The sequence below is a fragment of the Hyperolius riggenbachi genome, chromosome 7 (assembly GCF_040937935.1).
Source record: "Hyperolius riggenbachi isolate aHypRig1 chromosome 7, aHypRig1.pri, whole genome shotgun sequence".
Classification (NCBI taxonomy): Eukaryota; Metazoa; Chordata; class Amphibia; order Anura; family Hyperoliidae; genus Hyperolius; species Hyperolius riggenbachi.
The window spans coordinates 48,709,316-48,730,417 of NC_090652.1; the positions used below are offsets into that span (position 1 = coordinate 48,709,316).

General features: G+C 42.9%; 1 protein-coding gene across 1 annotated transcript in view; it reads left to right on the forward strand.

Moving 5' to 3' along the window:
* Window positions 1-3,009: 3,009 nt before the first annotated feature.
* LOC137526008 (transmembrane protease serine 9-like) overlaps window positions 3,010-21,102 on the forward strand; it is a 222,203-nt gene continuing 204,110 nt past the window's right edge. The window contains exons 1-3 of the mRNA XM_068247217.1: window positions 3,010-3,066; window positions 9,899-10,082; window positions 10,861-11,129. Coding sequence (XP_068103318.1) covers window positions 9,919-10,082; window positions 10,861-11,129 — 433 coding nt within the window. The 5' untranslated portion in view covers window positions 3,010-3,066; window positions 9,899-9,918. The remainder of the gene's footprint in view (window positions 3,067-9,898; window positions 10,083-10,860; window positions 11,130-21,102) is intronic.

The following is a 21,102-nucleotide window of genomic DNA, read 5'->3' on the forward strand; positions in this document are numbered from 1 at the left end:
CAACAGGGGGGTCTAGGGGTTAGGGGTAGGTACAGGGAGGGTTACTTAGTATTTTTTTTTTTAAACGCTATTATACGTTTCACTATTTAAACGAAAGATTAACGTTTTTACAATTGCCGATTTAATGCACATTATTTAATGATTTATAACTTTAAAAAACATTAATTTTAAACGAAATACAGTACAATACATTTTTAAACGTTATCCATGCTTATCGTTAAAAACCCGGCGCCCTTTTTTCCCAGCGCCCCTTTTTAACGTACGCGTTTCTATCAGTGTTACCCACACAGAAAGCTATGCTATAGTAAATTCAATCACAAATACAGTGGAAAGATATGCACTGGTAATACAGTGTGCTGACCAGGAATGCTCATTCTGATTCTGCGGAACGGAAATTTCCGCATTTCCAATCAGAAATCACACTACCACATCGGAATGCGGTACGTGGAAATTAGGGTGCGGAATGCGAAATTGTTGGAAATCGTGGAAATGTCCACTATACCAATAATCGTTAATTTTAAGCCAATCAGAAGGCTCTGGATGAATCAGCCAATCATAGGATGACAATTTGTATTAAGTGGTAGCGAAAATTTCTGCGGAAATCTGCTGAACCAATAGTTGGTAATTTTAAGCCAATCAGAAGACTCAGAATGAATAAGCCAATTAGAGAATGAGGATTTGTAGTAGAAATCAGCAATTCCGACCATCCCCGGTGCTGGCACAGCAAGGGCCAGCAGCGACAGGGCTGTATGCAATGACACACACACACAAACACACACACACACACACACACACACACACACGCACGCACGCACGCACGCACGCACGCACGCACGCACGCACGCACACACACACACACGAATATTAGTCCTCAAAAGGGCTTTTTGTGGGGTGCTTTCAGCAACAAATTTCAGCGAAGAGCAAGCTAACAACAGCCTAAATAACACTTTCCCTATCTCCAGCAATGTCTCATCCCACCTCTCACTACAGCATCAGACAGAGACTGAGAACATGGCCGGTGCTGCTGCATTTTTATAGGGAAGGGAGGGGGGTCCATGGGGGAGTGCAACCTGATACGCTGCCATATGTCTGCTGACTGTGATGTAGAGGGTCAAAGTTTAGCCCAAAGATAAGGTATAGCTGACGGGTCGCACGCATTATGTGTTTGCGTCCCGCCGCGGACACGAACAGCTGAAATTTGTGTGAACCACCCGCCCCGGCGCACCGTTTCATGAATTTTAAACAAAATTATAGTTTAAAATGAAATGTATTTGTAAACTGATATTTTTATACTTATTATTGTAAAATAAGGAATTCAGCTGTGTCCTGCGCCCTTTTTTCATGGCGCCTCTATTTCATGCACGCCTAATATAATCAATTTTTTTCCATTGATTACTTGGCATTTTGTAAAAAACAGGGAAATACCGAATACCACTGCTATAAGGCTACATTTCCACTGTAGCGTGACATTTTCACTAGCACAAAATCATATAAGATTTTTCTGTTTAGTGAAAATGTGCAAGTAAATTTTTCTGCGTTTTACGCAAATTTTTCGTTCGCATTAGTTAAATGTAACAATCTCCCTAGTGATAGCTTATTCATGACTGCTGACAAATTCTTGTAATCATGGATCTAGTGCAAATTTTCACACAAATAACGCAAAAATTCATGTTGCCTATACAAAGCATTGTGCGCGAATCGTACGCGATGTCTGAAAACAAGACAGGACCTCAGATTTTTTTCACGTGTACGTATGCATACGAAAATTCACATTGAATGGAAAAAGTCCCATTCACTACCTTTAGTTGCCAAATCAATGCAAATTTTCTGAGAGGAAGATCTGACACAAAACGCACAAGTGGAAACCTAGGCCTTAATGTCACTGCTTTAAATATACCTATAAATACCCCAAAATATATCCCTTGCTTCTTCCTGGTTAAAATGATTTCACATGCGACTTATTTCATTTCTAGCTTGGAGCAAGCAGACCATTACTCCCAGCATGCCTACGTTGCTATTAGCATGGCAGGTAAAGACATCTAGAGCACGGGTCAGGGACCTTTCTGTCTGAGAGAGCCATAAATGCCACATATTTTATAATGTAATTCTGTGAGAGCCATACAATATGTTTCAAACTGGGACAGTAGGGCTCATGTCCCTGTTGCCATGGTGATGTGTATAAAGTTGATCCGCCGGGCAGCGGAAGTGTCAAACACGTCTTCAGCTTCTCTTGGGTTTCAGCAACATCAACAATTTCCTTGAGAGCCGGACAGGAGAAATACAGACTAACTGCTTGTACAATTAGCTAGCTGACTTGGGGGTTAATTCACTTTGTAGGACAGGATCCCCGCACTTTGATTGGCCCAATAGGCTGCATGTCACTTGATAGGCAGCCTATTGGACCAAAGTGCGGGGATCTCATCCTACAAAGTCACTGGACCTGACAGGGTCCAGAGTGGGAAAATTGGAGCAGACGTTCGTTTTGGGGTAGCGCGAGTAAGTTAGTAGTGCGTGCTACAGCAGTAGCGTGCACTACTTTGAAAATGTGCTTGAGCAGTGTAGCTTAATGAATCAACCCCTACTGATTTGTATGTGAGCCAGTTGTAGCCATCAAAAGAGCCACATCTGGCTCCCAAGCCATAGGTTCCCTACCCCTGATCTAGAGGTATTTCAATATTTCAGCATTGGCATGTTGTGTCTTTATCATTTCTTTTGTTTTGGTGAATTTGCCTAAACATGACTGAATTTTGAATGTGACTTTTTTTCACCTGTTGGTTTCAGTTTGTCACTAAGGATACGGATCACAGTGGGACGTTGCATTGCACATCAAAGGAGGATAACAATTTGATGGAGGGGAAAAGTCTCAGGGCCTGAGATAACTGACGCAGTTGTGTCCACTTTTCAGTTACACATCAATGTTAGAGATGCTGAATTAGTGGCCTCAGGTCCTCACTGAGCAGTATGAGTGTGTTGAAACACAAACTGTGACCATACAATACATGAAACGTATGCTGCACCGTAACTGCCAATATGCCTGTCATTTTTTCTTCACATGTAGATCCTTTGGTAAGCGTCAGCTCTTGTCTCACTCTCAGCGCTAGTCGCTGCTTTTCTTTCTTTGCACTCAGCACTTTTCATGGCTAACTGCACCTTATTTACAGCGTTGTTACGCTGATATCCTATGCACTGCAGCACTTCCACTTCTTGCTAGTTGTTACTGGTCTCCTTTTTCAATCACATTGTTTCACTTTCCAGCATGTTTTTTCACACCCTTGTGATGCTGTTTCGCTTCCTATGTTCTTTCATGTTGCTCGATTAGCAGTATGGATGTTTACATATATACATATTTATCTGTATAGGTGCATTACTGTTTGATGACACAATATATGTGGAGATTTATTTACTCATTAATTATGGATTGTAATCCTAGTATTATTACATGGCTGCTCATATTGGTTTTAAGTGTTTTTAATGTCTGTTGAATAAAGTTGATGATTTAATTATGACTTTTGAGTGGTGCGGTAATTAAAGGGAACTACTGTTCTTTGTTAGTTTTGTGTATCAATTTTGTTCCTTTCTGCACACTCATGTAATATTACCCTTACTTTTGGGGAATGGTTGATGGTGCTTGCCCATTTGTGTGTTTCTAGCATGTAAGGGGGCTTTACTATTAACCGCTAGTCGGCGGGTTTTTAATCACGAATACCGACTAGTGATAAAGAGTAACTCATGATCACAAGTCAGGTAACGAGTGCATCTGTGATCGGAATTTGTGATCGAGAGCCAATCACTGGTGCCGATTATGATGCTGTGATCGCAAAAACGGCTACTCGTGATCACAAGCTCGTGATGAGCACCACTACTCAGCATTGCTTTTTAGTATGAGGTTTTTTTTGGTCTCTATTAGTCCTTTATACTTTCTTAGTAATTCTTGGTCACTATGAACTATCTGGGTATTCCAACTTCAACACCACCACGCGTTGCGTTAGGGGTACGTTATGCGACCTTAACATCCCCTAAAACGCAACGTCTTGGTGTAAATGTAACCTTACCCATAGACCCTGAGCAAGCATGCAGCAGTCGGTTCAGGTGTTTCTTACATTATTGTTAGATCTGACAAGCTGCATGCTTGTTTCTGGTGTTATTCAGACAACGCTGCAGCCAAATAGACCAGCAGGGCTGCCAGGCAACTGGTACTGTTTAAAAAGGAAATGAATATGGCAGCTTACCTATACCTCTCACTACAGTTGTCCTTTAATCTTTTTTGTTATGACTTTAATCTTTTTTACTTCTTTCCACTAAACACTTTCATCCAAGTTATACAACTGGCCATTGAGGAAAATGTGGCATAGCTCTCAACTGTCTGTCCTTGTTTTGAAGGGACAGTCCCTCTTTGGGAAGCAAGTCCTTCTGTCCCTCTTTCTTCCTCATGTGTCCTTCTTTCAGGACTGATGTACTGTCAGATCTGTGTTAATATTATATAGGAATTGTTTACTAAAATAAATGTGTTTAGATGACTCTGAACTTTATTACCATTCATTGATAGTTTTTCTTCATTTTAACATTTGAAAATAAGGAATATAATTACGATAGAAAAGACCAGTGTGGTTTTTATTAATAAAACGACATCTTTTGATTGTGAATTCTTTGTGATATGCATGGCGAGGGGTGTGGTGGGGGCGTGGTTAGAGGTGTGGCAGGGGTGTGTCTTAAAGTGTCCCCCTCTCTTATCTCAAAAAAGTTTGGAGGTGGAGCCTGCACACAGCTTTGATATGCAGCTCCTTTATTTTTTATTTTTTTGGGGGGGTTGTGTTTATAAAATCTGATAGCTTGACATCTTTTTCTGTGTGCCTTTAAACAGAAAGACGAAATGTACTGAACCGTGCAAAAAAAAAGCACACTTTCACACACAAAAATTTACAAGCATCACGCAGCAACTTGTTTATATTTTGCATGCGCAAAATCACTTCTGAAATGTTCTATTGCAGTGATGGCTAACCTTGGCACTCCAGCTGTGGTGGAACTACAAGTCCCATGAGACATTGCAATACTCTGACAGCTCCATAACTTGGGGAGGCAGAGGCATGATGGGATTTGTAGTTTTGTCACAGCTGGAGTGCCAAGGTTAGCCATCACTGCTCTATTGTAATGCTAGATACACACATGAGATAAAAGTCTTTGAAAAATGAAAGATCAAAGTCTGATTTTACCACCTCCATGTAATATGAGAGCATATCTACACAATCCATTCTTAAAGGGGAACTTCAGACTAAACAAACACACTGTCATTAAATTACATTAGTTATGCTAATTAGAATAGATAGGTAATATAATCTCTTACCCACCCTGTTTTAAAAGAACAGGCAAATGTTTGTGATTCATGGGGGCTGCCATCTTGGTCATGGGGGCAGCCATCTTTTTGGTTGAAAGGAGGTGACAGGGAGCAGGAGACACAGTTCCAACTGTCCTGTATCCTGATTACCCATCCCAGCTGCACATGCTAGGCTTCAAATGTCAAATTCAAAATGTAAAAAAAAAAAATTGCACCAAAACAGCAGAACGAGAACAACAAAATCAGAAATCCCATCATGCTTTGCACAGCATAAGGGGAAAACTGCCCGGGCAGTTTTCTTCTGTGCAGCTAAAAATGAGGCTTGTATAAGAGAAACAAAGTTCTGATGCTGTGAAACTGTTTAAGAAACACAAAGCCTTTTCAGTGCTTCTGAGTCGATTTTTAGTCCGGAGGTTCACTTTAAGCCGAGTTAAACCATCAGATAAAAAGGTAGCAGGAAAAAAGGGCGCCGGCTGAGGGTGGACGAAAAGGGCGCCACCATAGACCTTAATGCAATTATCGTTAGTACGGCAAAAAAAAAAAAGCAGAAAAAAGGGTGCCGCGAAAAATTTCGTTAATAACATTACAACATAATAGTTTTTGAGGTAGTTATTGTTTTAGATGTTTACGACAGTATAGTTTTTGTCATATTATTTAATAAGTACAGATATTATTGTTAATATATGTAAAGGTATTATCGTTAATATATGTAAAAGGTTGTTTCTGCAGAGGGAGTGGTTAGGGTTAGGCACCACCAAGGGGAGTGGTTAGGCTCCACCTAGGTGGCGGTTAGTTTTAGGCAACACCAGGGGGGGTTAGGGTTAGGCATCACCACGGGGGGGGTTAGCGTTAGGCACCACCGGGGGGGGTTAGGCTTAGGCACCACTAGGGGAGTGGTTAGTTTTAGGCACCACCAGGGGAGTGTTCTGTGTGAGGGTTGGGTTGGGTTAAGAGGTATTGACGAAAAACTTAATGACATTTAACGTTAATATTTATTTGTTATTATTTCTCAATTTTGTTTGCTACAGTAATTATCGTTAACAACAGTAATTATCGTTAACAAAGCTTGACAATGATGGTTCTCTTTAGCAAATTTCATTAATACCTGGCGCCAAATTTGTTAATAAATCGGGCCCTTTTTTCACGGCGCCCTTTTTTCATGCACGCGATAAAATTCTTTGCAAACTGAGGTTTGTCAAAGAGGTTTGAAAGACTGATCTAATGGTGCCCACACATGAAACAATAGAAACGTTCAATTTTCCTGTTTAATAAACCAAAATGATCAAATTGAATGAAAGTTCAAAGGAATCTTTTTTATGATCAAGAAAAACGAACAATTATCCATTTTCTTTTAATACAAAACCGACCAAACATGTTGCAAAAATGTATTTTAATTTTTTTATATTCAATAATTTTTCCCCGGGTTTTCTGACAAATCGAATGTTTGTGTATGGTGCCTTAAAAACAACTATGCAATTTTTTTTTCAATCCAACGGAATAATCAAACAAAATGATCTAATAATAAAAAAATAAAAAAACAGTAAAAATTGTACTATGTATGGGCACCATAAAGATGCTGCACACTTGCAAAAGATCAGTTCCTGCAAAATGCTTTCATAGTCTATTTACTTCCTTCTTTTTCATGCATACATGTGCGCACAAACGTAAAAAAAAAAATATCTGCAGATCTCATACACACCTTGTTTAATTATTATTATTATTGATTTATGAAGTGGCAACATATTCTGTGGCGTTGTACAAAGTTAGAAACGAACATGGGGTACAGTATAATACAGACAATGGTGTACACCAATATACAAGATACATAATTAGTGACAAAATACAAAAACGATACAAAATACAGAATACAAAATACAGAAGTAGTAATGGCAGTGATAAAAGTAACATGATGAATAAAATGTACAATGATTTCCAAGACACAAAAGGGTGAGAGAGCCCTGCGCTTGTGAGTTTACAATCTAAAGCAGGGGTCTCAAACTCAATTTACCCGGGGGCCGCAGGAGGCAAAGTCAGGATGAGGCTGGGCCGCATAAGGGAGTTCACGTGTCCCCGCCGCAAAACGAGGGCTGCAGAGCCCCCAAATTGCCCCGGGGGCAATCCGCCGGCATTTCCTGGAAGGGGCAGAGCTTTCAGCTTCAGCTCTGCCCCTCCTGACGTCAATCGCGGCGGATCGCCGCCTCTGCCCGCCCACTCTAAACATAAAAAAAAAAATTGGGAAAATAGGAAAAAATGCCAGGAATCTTCATACAGCCATATTACGGCTGTATAGCGATACCTGGCCAAAGCGCTGCGGCTGCGTATGGACCCCCTGGAAACTCTGTCAGGAAATGTATTGCTCTTTCTTTTGATACATGTAAAATTACACTACCGTTAGGCTTGCTACTAAAAGTGACATTTACCGCATTTAAAAGTATACTATTTTCCTTCGAAACTTTAAAATCGATTTTCTCAAAAACTATAAGGTCTTTTTTAAAAATTGTTTTTTCCTCTTATTCCTAATGATCTCCTTAACATATCCTGCAAATTTAGGGTTTCTAGCATTTAAGGTGGATTTGCTATTAACCATTAAAGTCGGCGGGTTTTTAAATGTGTATTTTTTTCCTTTGCAACTTTAAAATCGATTTTCTCAAAAACTATAAGGCCGATTTGAAAAATTTTTTTTTCCTCTTGTAGCCACTGGGGGCCCCTACAAGCTCTGGGGCCTTGGGGCCACAAAATATTGTATCGCGGGCCGCAAATGGCCCGCGGGCCGCGAGTTTGAGACCCCTGATCTAAAGGGAATGGGGGGGAAACAAGAGGAGGGGTAGTATACGATAAAATATATAGAGGCTGTGTGTTTTAGAATATCTTGTAGGAGTGCAATTTGGTCTTAGGACAAAGGGAAGTGGCATAAGGTAATGCATGTGCTTGTTGGAACAAGAGAGTTTTTAGAGAGAGTTTAAAGAGGAACTCCAGTGAAAATAATGTAATAAAAAAAAGTGCTTAATTTTTACAATAATTATGTATAAATGATTTAGGGCCCTTTTCCACTAGCATGTTTGCGCTAGCGGAATCGCAAAATCGCAAACCGCTAGCCATTTTACAATCGCTAGGGTTTGCTAAATAACATAGGAATCTCGGTCGGGTATTTCCACTACCGCGATTCGTTTTTGCCTGAAACGCGATCGCGGCGCGGAGCGATATTTGCCGCGATTTTGCTATGCGCTGCATAGCATAGCAAAATCGCGGCCGCAAACGTCGGGAAATCGCCGGTAATTTTTTACCTTTTGCGATTCAGCAGTCGCTAGCATTCAGCGTGAACGCTAGCGACTGCTAGTGGAAAAGGGCCCTTAGTCAGTGTTTGCTCATTGTAAAATCTTTCCTCTCCCAGATTCACATTCTGACATGTATTACATGGTGACATTGTTACTGTGGGCAGGTTATGTAGCTGTTTCTAGCTGTTCTGGCTGTTACAGACAGCTGTAAACAGCCATTTCCTGTCTGTGAAGATTGTTACATTGTGGCAGTTTGCCCAGAGTACCGAGGTACTCAGAGTTTCTTGTGGGAGGGGTTTCACCACAATATCAGTCATACAGCGCCCCCTGATGGTCTGTTTGTGAAATGCAATAGATTTGTCATGTAAAAGGGGGTATCAGCTACTGATTGGGATAAAGTTAAATTCTTGGTCGGAGTTTCTCTTTAAGACTGCTTTCACACTGGGACGTTACAGGCGCACGTTAGAGCAGCCTGTAACACAGCCCAACTCACAGTAATGAAAAATGAATGGGCTGTTCACAGTGCCCACCTTGCGTTACAGTGTAATGCTGCAAGTTCAATGAAAGTGCAGCATGCTGTGCGTTATAAGCGGTTTTAGCCGCGTTAGACTGCTTGCACATGCTCAGTAATGTCTGTTTTTTTCGGTGCAGGAGAGGAGGAGGGGAGAGTCCGCTATTGTGCCTAGCCACATGACTAATTAATATTCACTGCACTGTGCTGTTTACTTCCTGGAGCGGCCGCTTTGTGCGACGATTGGCTGGCGAGACCACGTGATGCGGAGTGTTCTGATCACGTGGTCTCCACAGTCTTTTGACACATGCGCCATCTATCAGTATAGAACGAAAACGGTGCACCAAGAGCCGCATAACGCGGCTCAATCTGACGTCCAACTTGAACACCAGCATGCGTTGCGTTAGGGGCACGTTATGTGACCTTAACGTCCCCTAAAATGCAACATCTTGGTTTGAAAGAGCCCTAAAGGTAACAAAGTTTGCAAAATGACGGATGTGTTATGGGAGGGCATTCCAGAGGAGGGTGAAGCGCGTGTAAAATCTTGTAAACGTGAATGTGAGGAGGTAATTCTAGAGGAGGACAACAGAAGATGTGCAGATCCGAGATTGCGATTGGGTTGGTATCTGGAAATTAGTGAGGAGATGTACCAGGGAAAGAGATCGTGGAGAGCTTATAATTGTAATTAGATTATAATGTAAAGTGTGTATTTAGCTTAATTCACTCTTACTGGCAGATTGATTGGTTCGTTTGTGGACTGATTGTTACTTCTCTCTGCAGTCCCTCTCGCTCTCTCCTCAATGTGTGGATCTCCTGTGGTCTCCAGCCGCATAGTGGGCGGGACAGATGCTGCAGATGGGGAGTGGCCATGGCAAATCATTCTGTACTACAATGGGAGGTTCTTATGCGGAGGATCTCTGATTGCCCCCCAGTGGATAATGAGCGCAGCACACTGTTTCCAGGGGTGAGTAACCCTTATTGTCTTGCTTTAAAGATTATGTGATGTACAACCTGAGTTTATCAAAACTAAGTCTTCCTTGTTGGGCCTGCGTGAGACTCCATTCACATGACTAGTATGCAACCACATAAATGCTATTATAGTAGACGTTGTTATCTTATCGTATGACACATGTCACCTCAGGTACACTTTAAAGAGAACCTGATGCGGGGCGAGGGGGGACAGATGGGACACAGAGCCATAGTCTCTGCTACATCACATGCCTCTGTGTCCCCTCCCACACTGCTCTCTGCCCCCCCACCACTATAGCCCCCTGAAATTAGCGACAATAATTGTAACTATTTTGGAGGGTAATGTGAGGATAGGGATTCCCTGCTCAAAATGCCCACTAAGGGCATTCCGGCAGGACTTCCAAAGCTGCCATTGGGCAGCTGTCTCTCCCTGGCCACGCCCCCTGCTGCTCCCCCACCTCCCTGCATGCTGGGAGAGAATCTCTCTCTTCTTCCAATGTCGTGACCCCAGAGGTCACAAAAGTGAAATAAAGCTTATGCAGGCCACAGGAGCGGCGGAGAGCGGTGGGGATGGCGGCTACCTGATCCGTCCATCACCCAGGATCAGGTAGTCGAGTTTTTTTTACTTGTATAACCCCACCTCAGGCTCTCTTTAAAGCATCCTCAGGTACTGGTACTCATATACAGCTTAGAAACTGTTGTACTGAAATTTTCTATCGGAAAAAAAAATGGCTTCTCAGTAATAGATGTTATGGTGTTCTTTCTTTCCGAAGGCGTAATATGACATATTACACAGTCTATCTGGGCCGATACCAGCTGAATGTGGGCAGTCCTCACACAGTTAACAGAACACTAACAAGGGTTATCATAAACTATCAATATACCACTACGGGAAGGATTGGAGACATTTCCTTGGCACAATTGTCCAGTCCTGTGAACTACACTGAATACATCATGCCCATCTGCCTGCCTTCCTCCTACGTCACCTTCCCTAGTGGTCTGGATTGCTGGGTAACTGGCTGGGGTACGACATCCTATGGAGGTAAGTTCATAAAAATGTGATATGCCACATGCTGGGAGAGAGGCAGATTGTGATGGGGGGGGGGAGAACAGCGACTCAAACTTTTTATAGATCCATTTCAAGCCCACACTAAAGTAGGACACTTTAAGAAAAATGGTGTTAAACATTCATCTGGCAACTGATGGCCTGTGTACATTTTTTCAGTTTAGTATACCTGGGACATTAAGATCTGCAGCATTTATTCTTACCTGGGGCTTCCTCCAGCAGCATGCACACTGTCTGCTCCATTACCATCCTTCTGGTCTACCCCATGGTCCTGCAGCAAGGCCCAGTAAATTAGGCAGTTGCGCTCTGTAGCGCTTGTGCCCCTGTCGGGCTCCTGCGGCTGGGAGCATTTGTGCCTGCACAGTAGTATTGCACAGACGCAGAACACTCCTGACCACATGGGTGACAGAGCACAACTTTAGACATATTTTGATTGACATTGCAGTGCTAGGAGGAAAAAAAAATGTAAAAAATATTTAAAAGTTAAAAATCTTCACCCTACATTGTATCAACAACAAAATGTAAGTTTTATAATAAATGGAATAAATGGTCTATTATAATTAGGGTTTTTTTATTTTTTTTATTTTAAAACAATAGGTGGAAGCGGAGAAACTGTATTTTTTTTCCTTTTCCCACTTTAAAGGAAACCTCACTAGAGATGGCCCGAACGGTTTGCCGGCGAACGGTTCCAGGCGAACTTTGGGTGGTTCGGGTTCGCATGCGATCGCAAACTTTCCCGGAAGTTCGGTTCGCCCCCATAATGCTCCATTAGGGTCAACTTTGACCCTCTACATCACAGTCAGCAGGAACATTGTAGCCAATCAGGCTACACTCACTACTGGAGCCACTCCCCCCTCCCCTTATATAAGGCAGGGAGCGCCGGCCATTACACTCACTCGTGTGCCTGCTATAGTTCGAGAAGGGCAAGCTTCTGCAGACTGTTTCTCCTAGGGAAAGATTAGTTAGGCTCTTGGCTTGTTAGCTTGCTCCTGGCTGATTCTTATTGCTATAATAGCACCCCACAACAGCTCTTTTGAGAGCTAATCTTGTTCTTATGATCTTTTTTTTTTTTCTCTGTGTCCCACTGATCTGATACTTGTGTTGCATAGACAGCTTTTGTAATTCATACTGTATGTGTGCCACTGCCCGGCCCAGCAAATTCAGTGATTACCTGTGTGTGTGATAGGCAGCTGCATATTGTAATGCCCATTACTGCACTTGTGTTGCATAGACAGCTTTTGTAATTCATACTGTGTGTGTGCTACTGCCAGGCCCAGCACATTCAGTGACTACCTGTGTGTGTGATAGGCAGCTGCACATTGTAATACCCATTACTTCATATACCAAGCTGTTGTGTTCAGTGAGCCCACCTCATCACTGCATATACCTAGCTGTTTTGTTGAGTGAACCCACCTCATCACTGCATATACCTAGCTTTTGTGTTAAGTGAACCCACCTCATCACTGCATATACCTAGCTGTTGTGTTCAGTGAACCCACCTCATCACAGCATATACCTAGCTGTTGTGCTGAGTGAACCCACCTCATTACTGCATATACCTACCTTTTGTGTTGAGTAAACCCACCTCATCACTGCATATACCTAGCTGTTGTGTTCAGTGAACCCACCTCATCACTGCATATACTTACCTAGCTGTTGTGTGCAGTGAACCCATCTCATTACTGCATATACCTAGCTGTTTTGTTGAGTGAACCCACCTCATCACTGCATATACCTAGCTTTTGTGTTACGTGAAACCCCCTCATCACAGGATATACCTAGCTGTTGTGTTCAGTGAACCCACCTCATCACTGCATATACCTAGCTGTTGTGCTGAGTGAACCCACCTCATCACTACATATACCTAGCTTTTGTGTTACGTGAACCCACCTCATCACAGGATATACCTAGCTGTTGTGTTCAATGAACCCACCTCATCACCGCATATACCTACCTTTTGTGTTGAGTGAACCCACCTCATCACTGCATATACCTAGCTGTTTTGTTCAGTAAACTCACCTCATCACTGCATATACCTAGCTGTTGTGGCAAGTGGTTTAATCAATGTCCGCCATAACAGATTCTCGTTAAAGGATTTAAAGTTCATCATTAATTTCAAATACAGCAAGCTCTCGAAAGTCCTCCTGTATTGTTATTTTTGGTCACTACCTCGGGACGTGCATGCCTGCCTGCTGCCTTCCTTGGATGTGTGGTGGTAGCCGTTTCTTATGCGCCCACTCCAGACCGGATTCAAACCAGTATCCCCCGGCCATCACCCCTGGTCAGTCACCATTGTACTGAGAAAGTACCATGAAAGGTTTCACACAGTTGAATGAATGGCAGACTTGCCCTCCATAACACATTATTGGCAAATGCATTCAAATTGGTTTGTCTTCTGCTGGGTTAAGGGTCCATCTGACCACAGATGCCTGGTCGGCAAAGCACAGTCAGGGCAGGTACATTACTTATACAGCATGGGTCTCAGGCTCCCACTTCGGACCGGAATCGAACCCTGGCCATTACCCACTGTCATCATCATCAGTGGTGTCATCATTGTCCGCCATAACAGATTCTCGTTAAAGGATTTAAAGTTCATTCATTTCAAATACAGCAAGCCCTCGAAAGTCCTCCTGTATTGTTATTTTTGGTCACTACCTCAGGATGTACATGCCATGCCTGCTGCCTTCCTTGGATGTGTGGTGGTAGCCCTTCCTGCTCCTTCGCCCACAGCGTGCCTGCTGCCTTCCTTGGATGTGTGTGGTAGTAGCCGTTTCTTAGGCTCCAACTCCGGACCGGAATAGAACCAGGATTCCCCTGCCATTACCTGTGGTCACTCATAAATGGCACACTTGCCCTCCATAAAACATTCTCACCTCCTTAAGGAGGAGACCAACCCGGTGAATCGCAGTGAAGGCACCATCAGACTTGCCCTCCATAACAGATTCTCATTAAAGGATTTAAAGTTGATTTATTTCACATACACAGCAGGGCCTCGAAAGTCCTCCTCCTGTTTTGTTATTTTTGGTTACTACCTCGGGATGTGCATGCCTGCCTGGTGCCTTCCTTGGATGTGTGGTGGTAGCCGTTTCCTATGCTCCAACTCCAGACCGGAATAGAACCAGGATTCCCCGGCCATTACCCGTGGTCACAATGGCAGACTTGCCCTCCATAATAGATTCTCGTTGCAGGTACTGAACTGCAAGCAGAAAATGTAATGTAAAAAAAAAAATAGATGTAATCTTTAACAATGGTAGAGAAAGAACCATGGAAAGTTGATAAGGCAGTCAGACATTACCTAACCTGACATCACTGAGTGAGAAAGAGCAATCTCGCCATGGTGCGCAGTAGTCCAGCATGGCCGTCACTACACAAACCGCTGTTTGCGGTGCGTTACACAGCGAGTTTGGTGTGTCAGTGTGAAGAAGTACACTAATTACACTACCTGATGTTTACACATGCAAGATGTTTTAAAGCACTTTAGGCCTGCTATTTAGCATTCAGTGTGATTTCTGCCCATAAAACGCTGCTCTGCGTCAAATTCAGATTTTTCCCCGGGACTTTTGGCATGTAGCCCACTGTGCCATGCCAACCTCCGTAGCGCACCCAGGCTATGCATATGCATAGCTTAGGATTTAGTTAGTGTTAGGTCCCCTCTCTAGGGGGATAACTTCTCTGCAGTGGGAGGGATGAGTACTTAACAAGTTGCATGCAAGCTGTTACAGGAAACCAACATCCTCCAGTGGTAGACAGGTTATGTGTATGCTAGGTATGTATTTTATCCCACAAGTGGGGCTTGCACTGTCTTGCAGGTAGGCACTTATCTGTTTTTAAGTAGCGCTGTTCATTTCTTTACTATGTACTAATTTAATTCATTTTTGGTCAGCTGCTCCCACTTAGCAGCCTTGCTTTTGGTGTATATGCAGAGCTTCTGTTTGGGTTCAAGGTGCGTTTGCAGTTTCTGGGGGGGCTCAGCGCACCTCTGATTGTAGGCCTCTGATTGACGCCTTGTTTATTTGGAGGGGCACACGGGACAGCCTTGAGGAGTTTTTAACTTGGATCAATACTAATGAATATAACCTAAAATTTACTATGGAATATAGCAAGAGTGCAGTGAATTTTTTAGATCTCGCTGTCTTTTGCGAAAATGAAACCATTATGTCCAAAACTTTTTTGAAACAGGTGGACACTAATAGTTACATTAATATTAACAGTTGTCATCATCTCAAGTGGCTCACCAATATACCTCAGGGTCAGTTCCCGAGGCTGAGAAGGAACTGTACTAAACTACTGATTTTGAGGAGGAGTCTAATTCCCTACAAAAAAGATTTGAGGAGAAGGGTTATCCTACACAAGTTATTCTGGAGGCCAGAGATAAAGTTAGAAGTACCAATAGACAAAAGCTGTTAGAAGAAAAGATTCATGCAGCCAATCAGGAGGAACAACAACCACATTTAATACTAAATTACTGTACCCAAGCAAATAAAATGAGAAAAGTGAATTGGGAAATATTGGAATATTCTTAGGGAGGATCTGATCTTGACTCCCTTATTGCCACAGCATCCGGCAATCATCTTCAAGAAATTGAAGAATTTAGGAAATATATTGGCACCAACAGTTAAGGAACAGCAGACGAAAGTACGAAAATTGGGTTATTTAAAAAATGCGGGTTCTGTAGAGCCTGTAAAGAATCTGGTTTACCAGTAGAACGAATACCTGAAATAACATCTACGTCTAACAGGGAGAGCTTTCGTATTCAGGAAATAACAAATTGTGATACTATGGGTGTGATCTATGCTCTTACGTGTCCATATCGTAAACAATGTGTGGGCAGGACCAAACGCCTACTTAGGGAGAGATAGCTGAACATTGTGCTAATATTGCAAAAGGAAATAAAAAACGTCCCCTCTCAGCACATTACCAGATAGAACACAATTGTTCTTTTAAAGGTTCAAAGTTTTGTGCGATCGCATGAGTAAAAAAATCATGGAGAGGTGCTGATTATTTGAAAGAAATGTCCAAACAGGAGACTTTGTGGATATTTAAAATTAAATACTTTGTTACCTCATGGACTCAATAAAGATTTAGAATTATATGCCTTTTAGCAACTGGTATGCATTTGGGAACAGTTCCTTATTCTAACACCCGTTGCCGCATAACAAGGAACTATAAGGAATCATTTAAAATTTGACAGTAATAAGTAAAAGCGGATTACCCAGCACTTTGGAAATGTATGATGGATTATGTATTGCTATGTCAATTTAGGACGGTGCTGGTATTGGCTATTTAAATCATTCTCCTGCCCGACGTAGCCTGCTTTGAGAAAGGGAGGCGGACCTCCCGAAACGCATCAGCGATAGGCTCTTCAGTTGTGACGTCACATACAACATAGGTGGAGGCGTGGCCAGAGAGCGGAGTGCCGAGTACGCCGTATTCAAGACGGGACTCTAGGATAACATCCACCGCAGCCCAGCGCAACTTCCGCCAGTGGAGCCGGGCAAGCATGCCCGACGGTATGACATCTTTATACGTCTAGACTCTCCCACCGAAGCCGCTGGCCGGGGCAAGTGGGATTGAGCGGCTCCACAACATACATCTATCAACAAACGAAGTTGCCAGGATCATGAATTAAACATCCAGGGGTACCCCTGTCATCTAAACAGTACATTTTGCCAATGACGCTAATGTGCTAAAGCTATACATCTGCACTGTATTCATGCGGCAAGGAATATAGGAGATTGTAGTGGATCAAGTATACAAGCTTTTGAATTTACAGGGCATTGGCTCTGGGACATTTGCTTACTGTTTCAACTCTTAATAAGAGACTGTAAAGCAAGTCATCAGACACTAAACAGCAGGAAATAGGCTGTGAAAGAATCTTTATACTATCAAAGTGTGGGCTAGTATGAATTTATTGTGAATGGGACTTGAATCCTAGGTCATGCACCCAATTAATATCATCTAAATAACTTCTATGAAGAATCAATATTCCACTGTTATACAGTTTTTTACTAAGCCTGCTGTTACTGATATTGTGGGGCTTGCAATATCTTGCAGGTAGGCACTTATCTGTTTTTAAGTAGCGCTGTTAATTTCTTTGCTATGTACTAATTTAATTCATTTTTGGTCAGCTGCTCCCACTTAGCAGCCTTGCTTTTGGTGTATATGCAGAGCTTCTGTTTGGGTTCAAGGTGCGTTTGCAGTTTCTGGGGGGGCTCAGCGCACCTCTGATTGGAGGCCATTCGGAGGCGGCCTGGTGATGCGCTGATCCACCTTTTGCACAATTTTCAATTTTCGATTTTATTTGGTAGCGCACCCAGGCTATGCATATACATAGGTTAGGATTTAGTTAGTGTTAGGTCCCCTCCCATAGGGGGATGACTTCTCCGCAGTGGGAGGGACGAGTACTTAACAAGTTGCATGCAAGCTGTTACAGGAAACCAACATCCTCTAGTGGTAGACAGGTTATGTGTATGCTAGGTGTGTATTTTATCCCACAAGTGGGGCTTGCTCTCTCTTGCAGGTAGGCACTAATCTGTTTTTAAGTAGCGCTGTTCATTTCTTTGCTATGTACTAATTTAATTCATTTTCGGTCAGCTGCTCCCACTTAGCAGCCTTCTCAGTTTAGGTTCCCTTAGACACTAGCTGATGACCCAGCGTTGCCTGGGTATGTATTTGGCTGGTGTTTACTCCGCCCACATTTTCTAACCCTAACACACAAACACTCAATGGCCAAGTTTGTGAGCTTTGGGGTCTTTGGCATCAATCATTTGTATATTCCCATAGAAGTTAAAAAAATCACATTGGCTGTTTGTGGCTCTGCCCCCTCTCCAGCATTTGCACCCCAGTGCCCCAATGACCAACTGTAGCAGGTTTGAGGCATCTGCTATTAAACATTTCAGCCCGCAGGGATTTTTCACCTTATGCATCAGAGCAATTTTCACCTCCCATTCATTCACTAATAACGTCATCACTACTTATCACAAGTTATTAATCTATAGCTTGCTTTTTCCGCCACTAATTAGGCTTTCTTTGGGTGGTACATTTTGCTAAGAAATATTTTTTTATAAATGCATTTTAAAGGAATTAATAAGAAAAAAATTGAAAAAAATAATTATTTCTCAGTTTTCGTCCATTAAAGCTTTAAAATAATCCATGCTACCATGATTAAAACCTATGTATTTTATTTGCCCGTTTGTCTCGGTTATGACACCATTTAAATTTTGGCCCCATCACAATGTATGGCGCCAATATTTTATTTGGAAATAAAGGTGCATTTTTTCCATTTTGCGTCCATCACTATTTCCAAGCTTATAATTTAAAAAATGTTTATAGTATACCCCCTTCACGTGCATATTTAAAAAGTTCAGACCCTTAGGTAACTATTTATGTTTTGTTTTTTTTATTGTAATTTTTTTTTTCCATTAAAAATTTTATTTAGGTAATGTTTTGGTGTGGGAAATAAACAGTTAATTTTAAATGTTAAAATCTGTGTAAAGTCCCTTCAAAAATGTTTGTAGATGTAGTTTTACTATTTGGCCACAAGATGGCCACCTTGAATTTTTTTTTTCATCTTGTGCTTCTCGCAAACCTGGAAGCACGAGGAGGACGGGGAAACATTTTTTTTCAGAAAGACTGCGGCCTCTGGTAAAAGCACTTTGTTTTTTCTGCTGGGGACAGGTGATTGGGAACCATGTTCCCGTTCACTGATCCCAGGGCTACCAGGGGACAGCATGGGGACACGGGGGCGTGCCCGCAATCGCGAGCGGGAGCGCGCTGAAGCACGGCACTGTGTCAGAGCAGCCACCTGGACGTGAGGATCACGTCTGGGCGGCTGAAATGGTTAACAGTGTAAAAATGGCAGCAATTTAAATATTCCCCTTAAAAATCAACAGGCAAATTTTAATTGGCTATTATAGGTAGAGATGGCTTCAAACTCCGATTTTAGGTTTGCGAACCTTGAACGAGAACTTCCACAAAAGTTCGCGTTTGCGTGAACAATGCGAACTGCAATAGACTTCAATGGGGAGGCAAACTTTCAAAACTACAAACACTGTTTCTGGCCACAAAAGTGATGGAAAAGATCTTTCAAGGGGTCTAACACCTGGAGGAAGGCATGGCAGAGTGGGATACACAAAAGTCCCGGGGAAAATTGCGGATTTGATGCACAGCAGGGTTATAATCCCTAAAGGGCAGAAATCACATTGCATTGCTAAATTGGTACTTGAAAACATCTTGCGTGTGTATACAGAGATCAGCAGGTAGTGTAATTAGAGTACTGCTTCACACTGACAGACCAAACGCACTGTGTAACGCACCGCAAACAGCTGTTTGTGTAGTGATGGTCGTGCTGGAGTGGTGCGCGCCATGGCGAGAGTGCAGGCGATGGAGGTTTTCAAGCCCATATGGTCGCCGGGCCGAGGTAGCTCAATGACAGAACAACAGTGTCCATCCAGCTGATCGAATTTGGTCTGTCCACAATAAAGCAGACCAAATTCGTGTTCCGAATTTTCGTGTTCCTAGTGCATTTCTATTGAATTAAATGGTGCCAACTTCCACGGGTAATTGTAAAGCCCCCGTACATGCTATCATCACCATTTTTGGCATGTATGTTAAGCAGATGAGTAGGAACAAGTTAAAAAAAAATTGTGAAAAGACCTTGTAGTTTTTGAGCAAATAGATTTCAAAGTTTCATAGGAAAAATGGTTTTAAAAGGTGTACAATGACACTGCTGCAGTACAGGTTACTGCATTCCGAGTTCTGTATACATATTGTATACATTTTACGAAAACAGACAGTGTGGGGTCCCCCCTACTGTAACCCCTTGTCTCCCATGCAGGCTGGGATAGCCAGAATGCGGAGTCCCGGCCGCCTGGGGCTCCGCACCCTGAGCTATACCAGCCCGCATGGTCCATGGTATGGAGGGGCGATGGAGGAGAGGGGCGGCTAAGCCTTCCCCTCTCCCCCAGAGCCCTTGTCCAATCCATGGTCAAGGGGCTCTTCCCCACCTCCGGTGCCCCAGGAGGAGGTGGGGGCCACCGACATCCTGGTGGGGTTCATGGTGCCATCCGGGGGTCCCCTTTAACAAGCGGATCACCGGAGGTCGCCCCATTTCCACAGAGTTAAAAAACAAAACAAAAACACAACAATGAAAAAAAAGTCCTTTTATGTTCTAGATTGACCAGGGAATGGGATACTTACCTTGTGATAATCCCACGCTAGTATCCTCAGAAGTGGTCCCACGCCAGTATCCTCTTAGGAGGTCCCACGCAACCGCCCAACTCCCAGGGCTGAATGGCTGTAGACAGCCTCTACAATCTGTATTGCACAAGCTAGAAACACAAAAATTGTTTTCTGAAACAAGAATTTTTGGCAAACAGTGCCACAAACAAAATGGCTGCTGGGGAATCCCCGTTCCCCAGATGCCACCTCAGAGTGTCAGAATGAGCGTTATTTCACATGAATGGGTGGGTCCAGGGGACCAGGGCACCTCCTGCTCTGGTCACCTGGACCCACCATCTATGTGAAAAATGGCTGGTTTTGTCACTCTAGTGTGGCCTCTAGCGATTGCCGAAATTTCAAAGGGCAAAATTTTTGTGTTCGCAGCCTCTGCTATACAGATGCAAAGGCTGACTGTGGCCATTCAGTGGCCTGGAGTTCGTCGGTGTGGGAGGTTGGTGGAATGTCTTAGAGGATACTGGCGTGGGACCACTCCTGAGGATACTGGCGTGGGATTATCGCAAGGTGAATATGCCTGGTTAATCTAGAACAATAAAGGACTTTTTCTCATTGTCATGTTTTTATTTCTTTTTTTAACTCTTTGTGGAAATGGGTAAGGGATAGTGTGTACCATTATACTAATTTCTCCAGGGGAGGGGGTGGCCTCTGGTGATCAGCTTGTTAAAGGGGACCCTCGTATGGCACCATGAAATCCCCAGGACGTCGGTGGCCC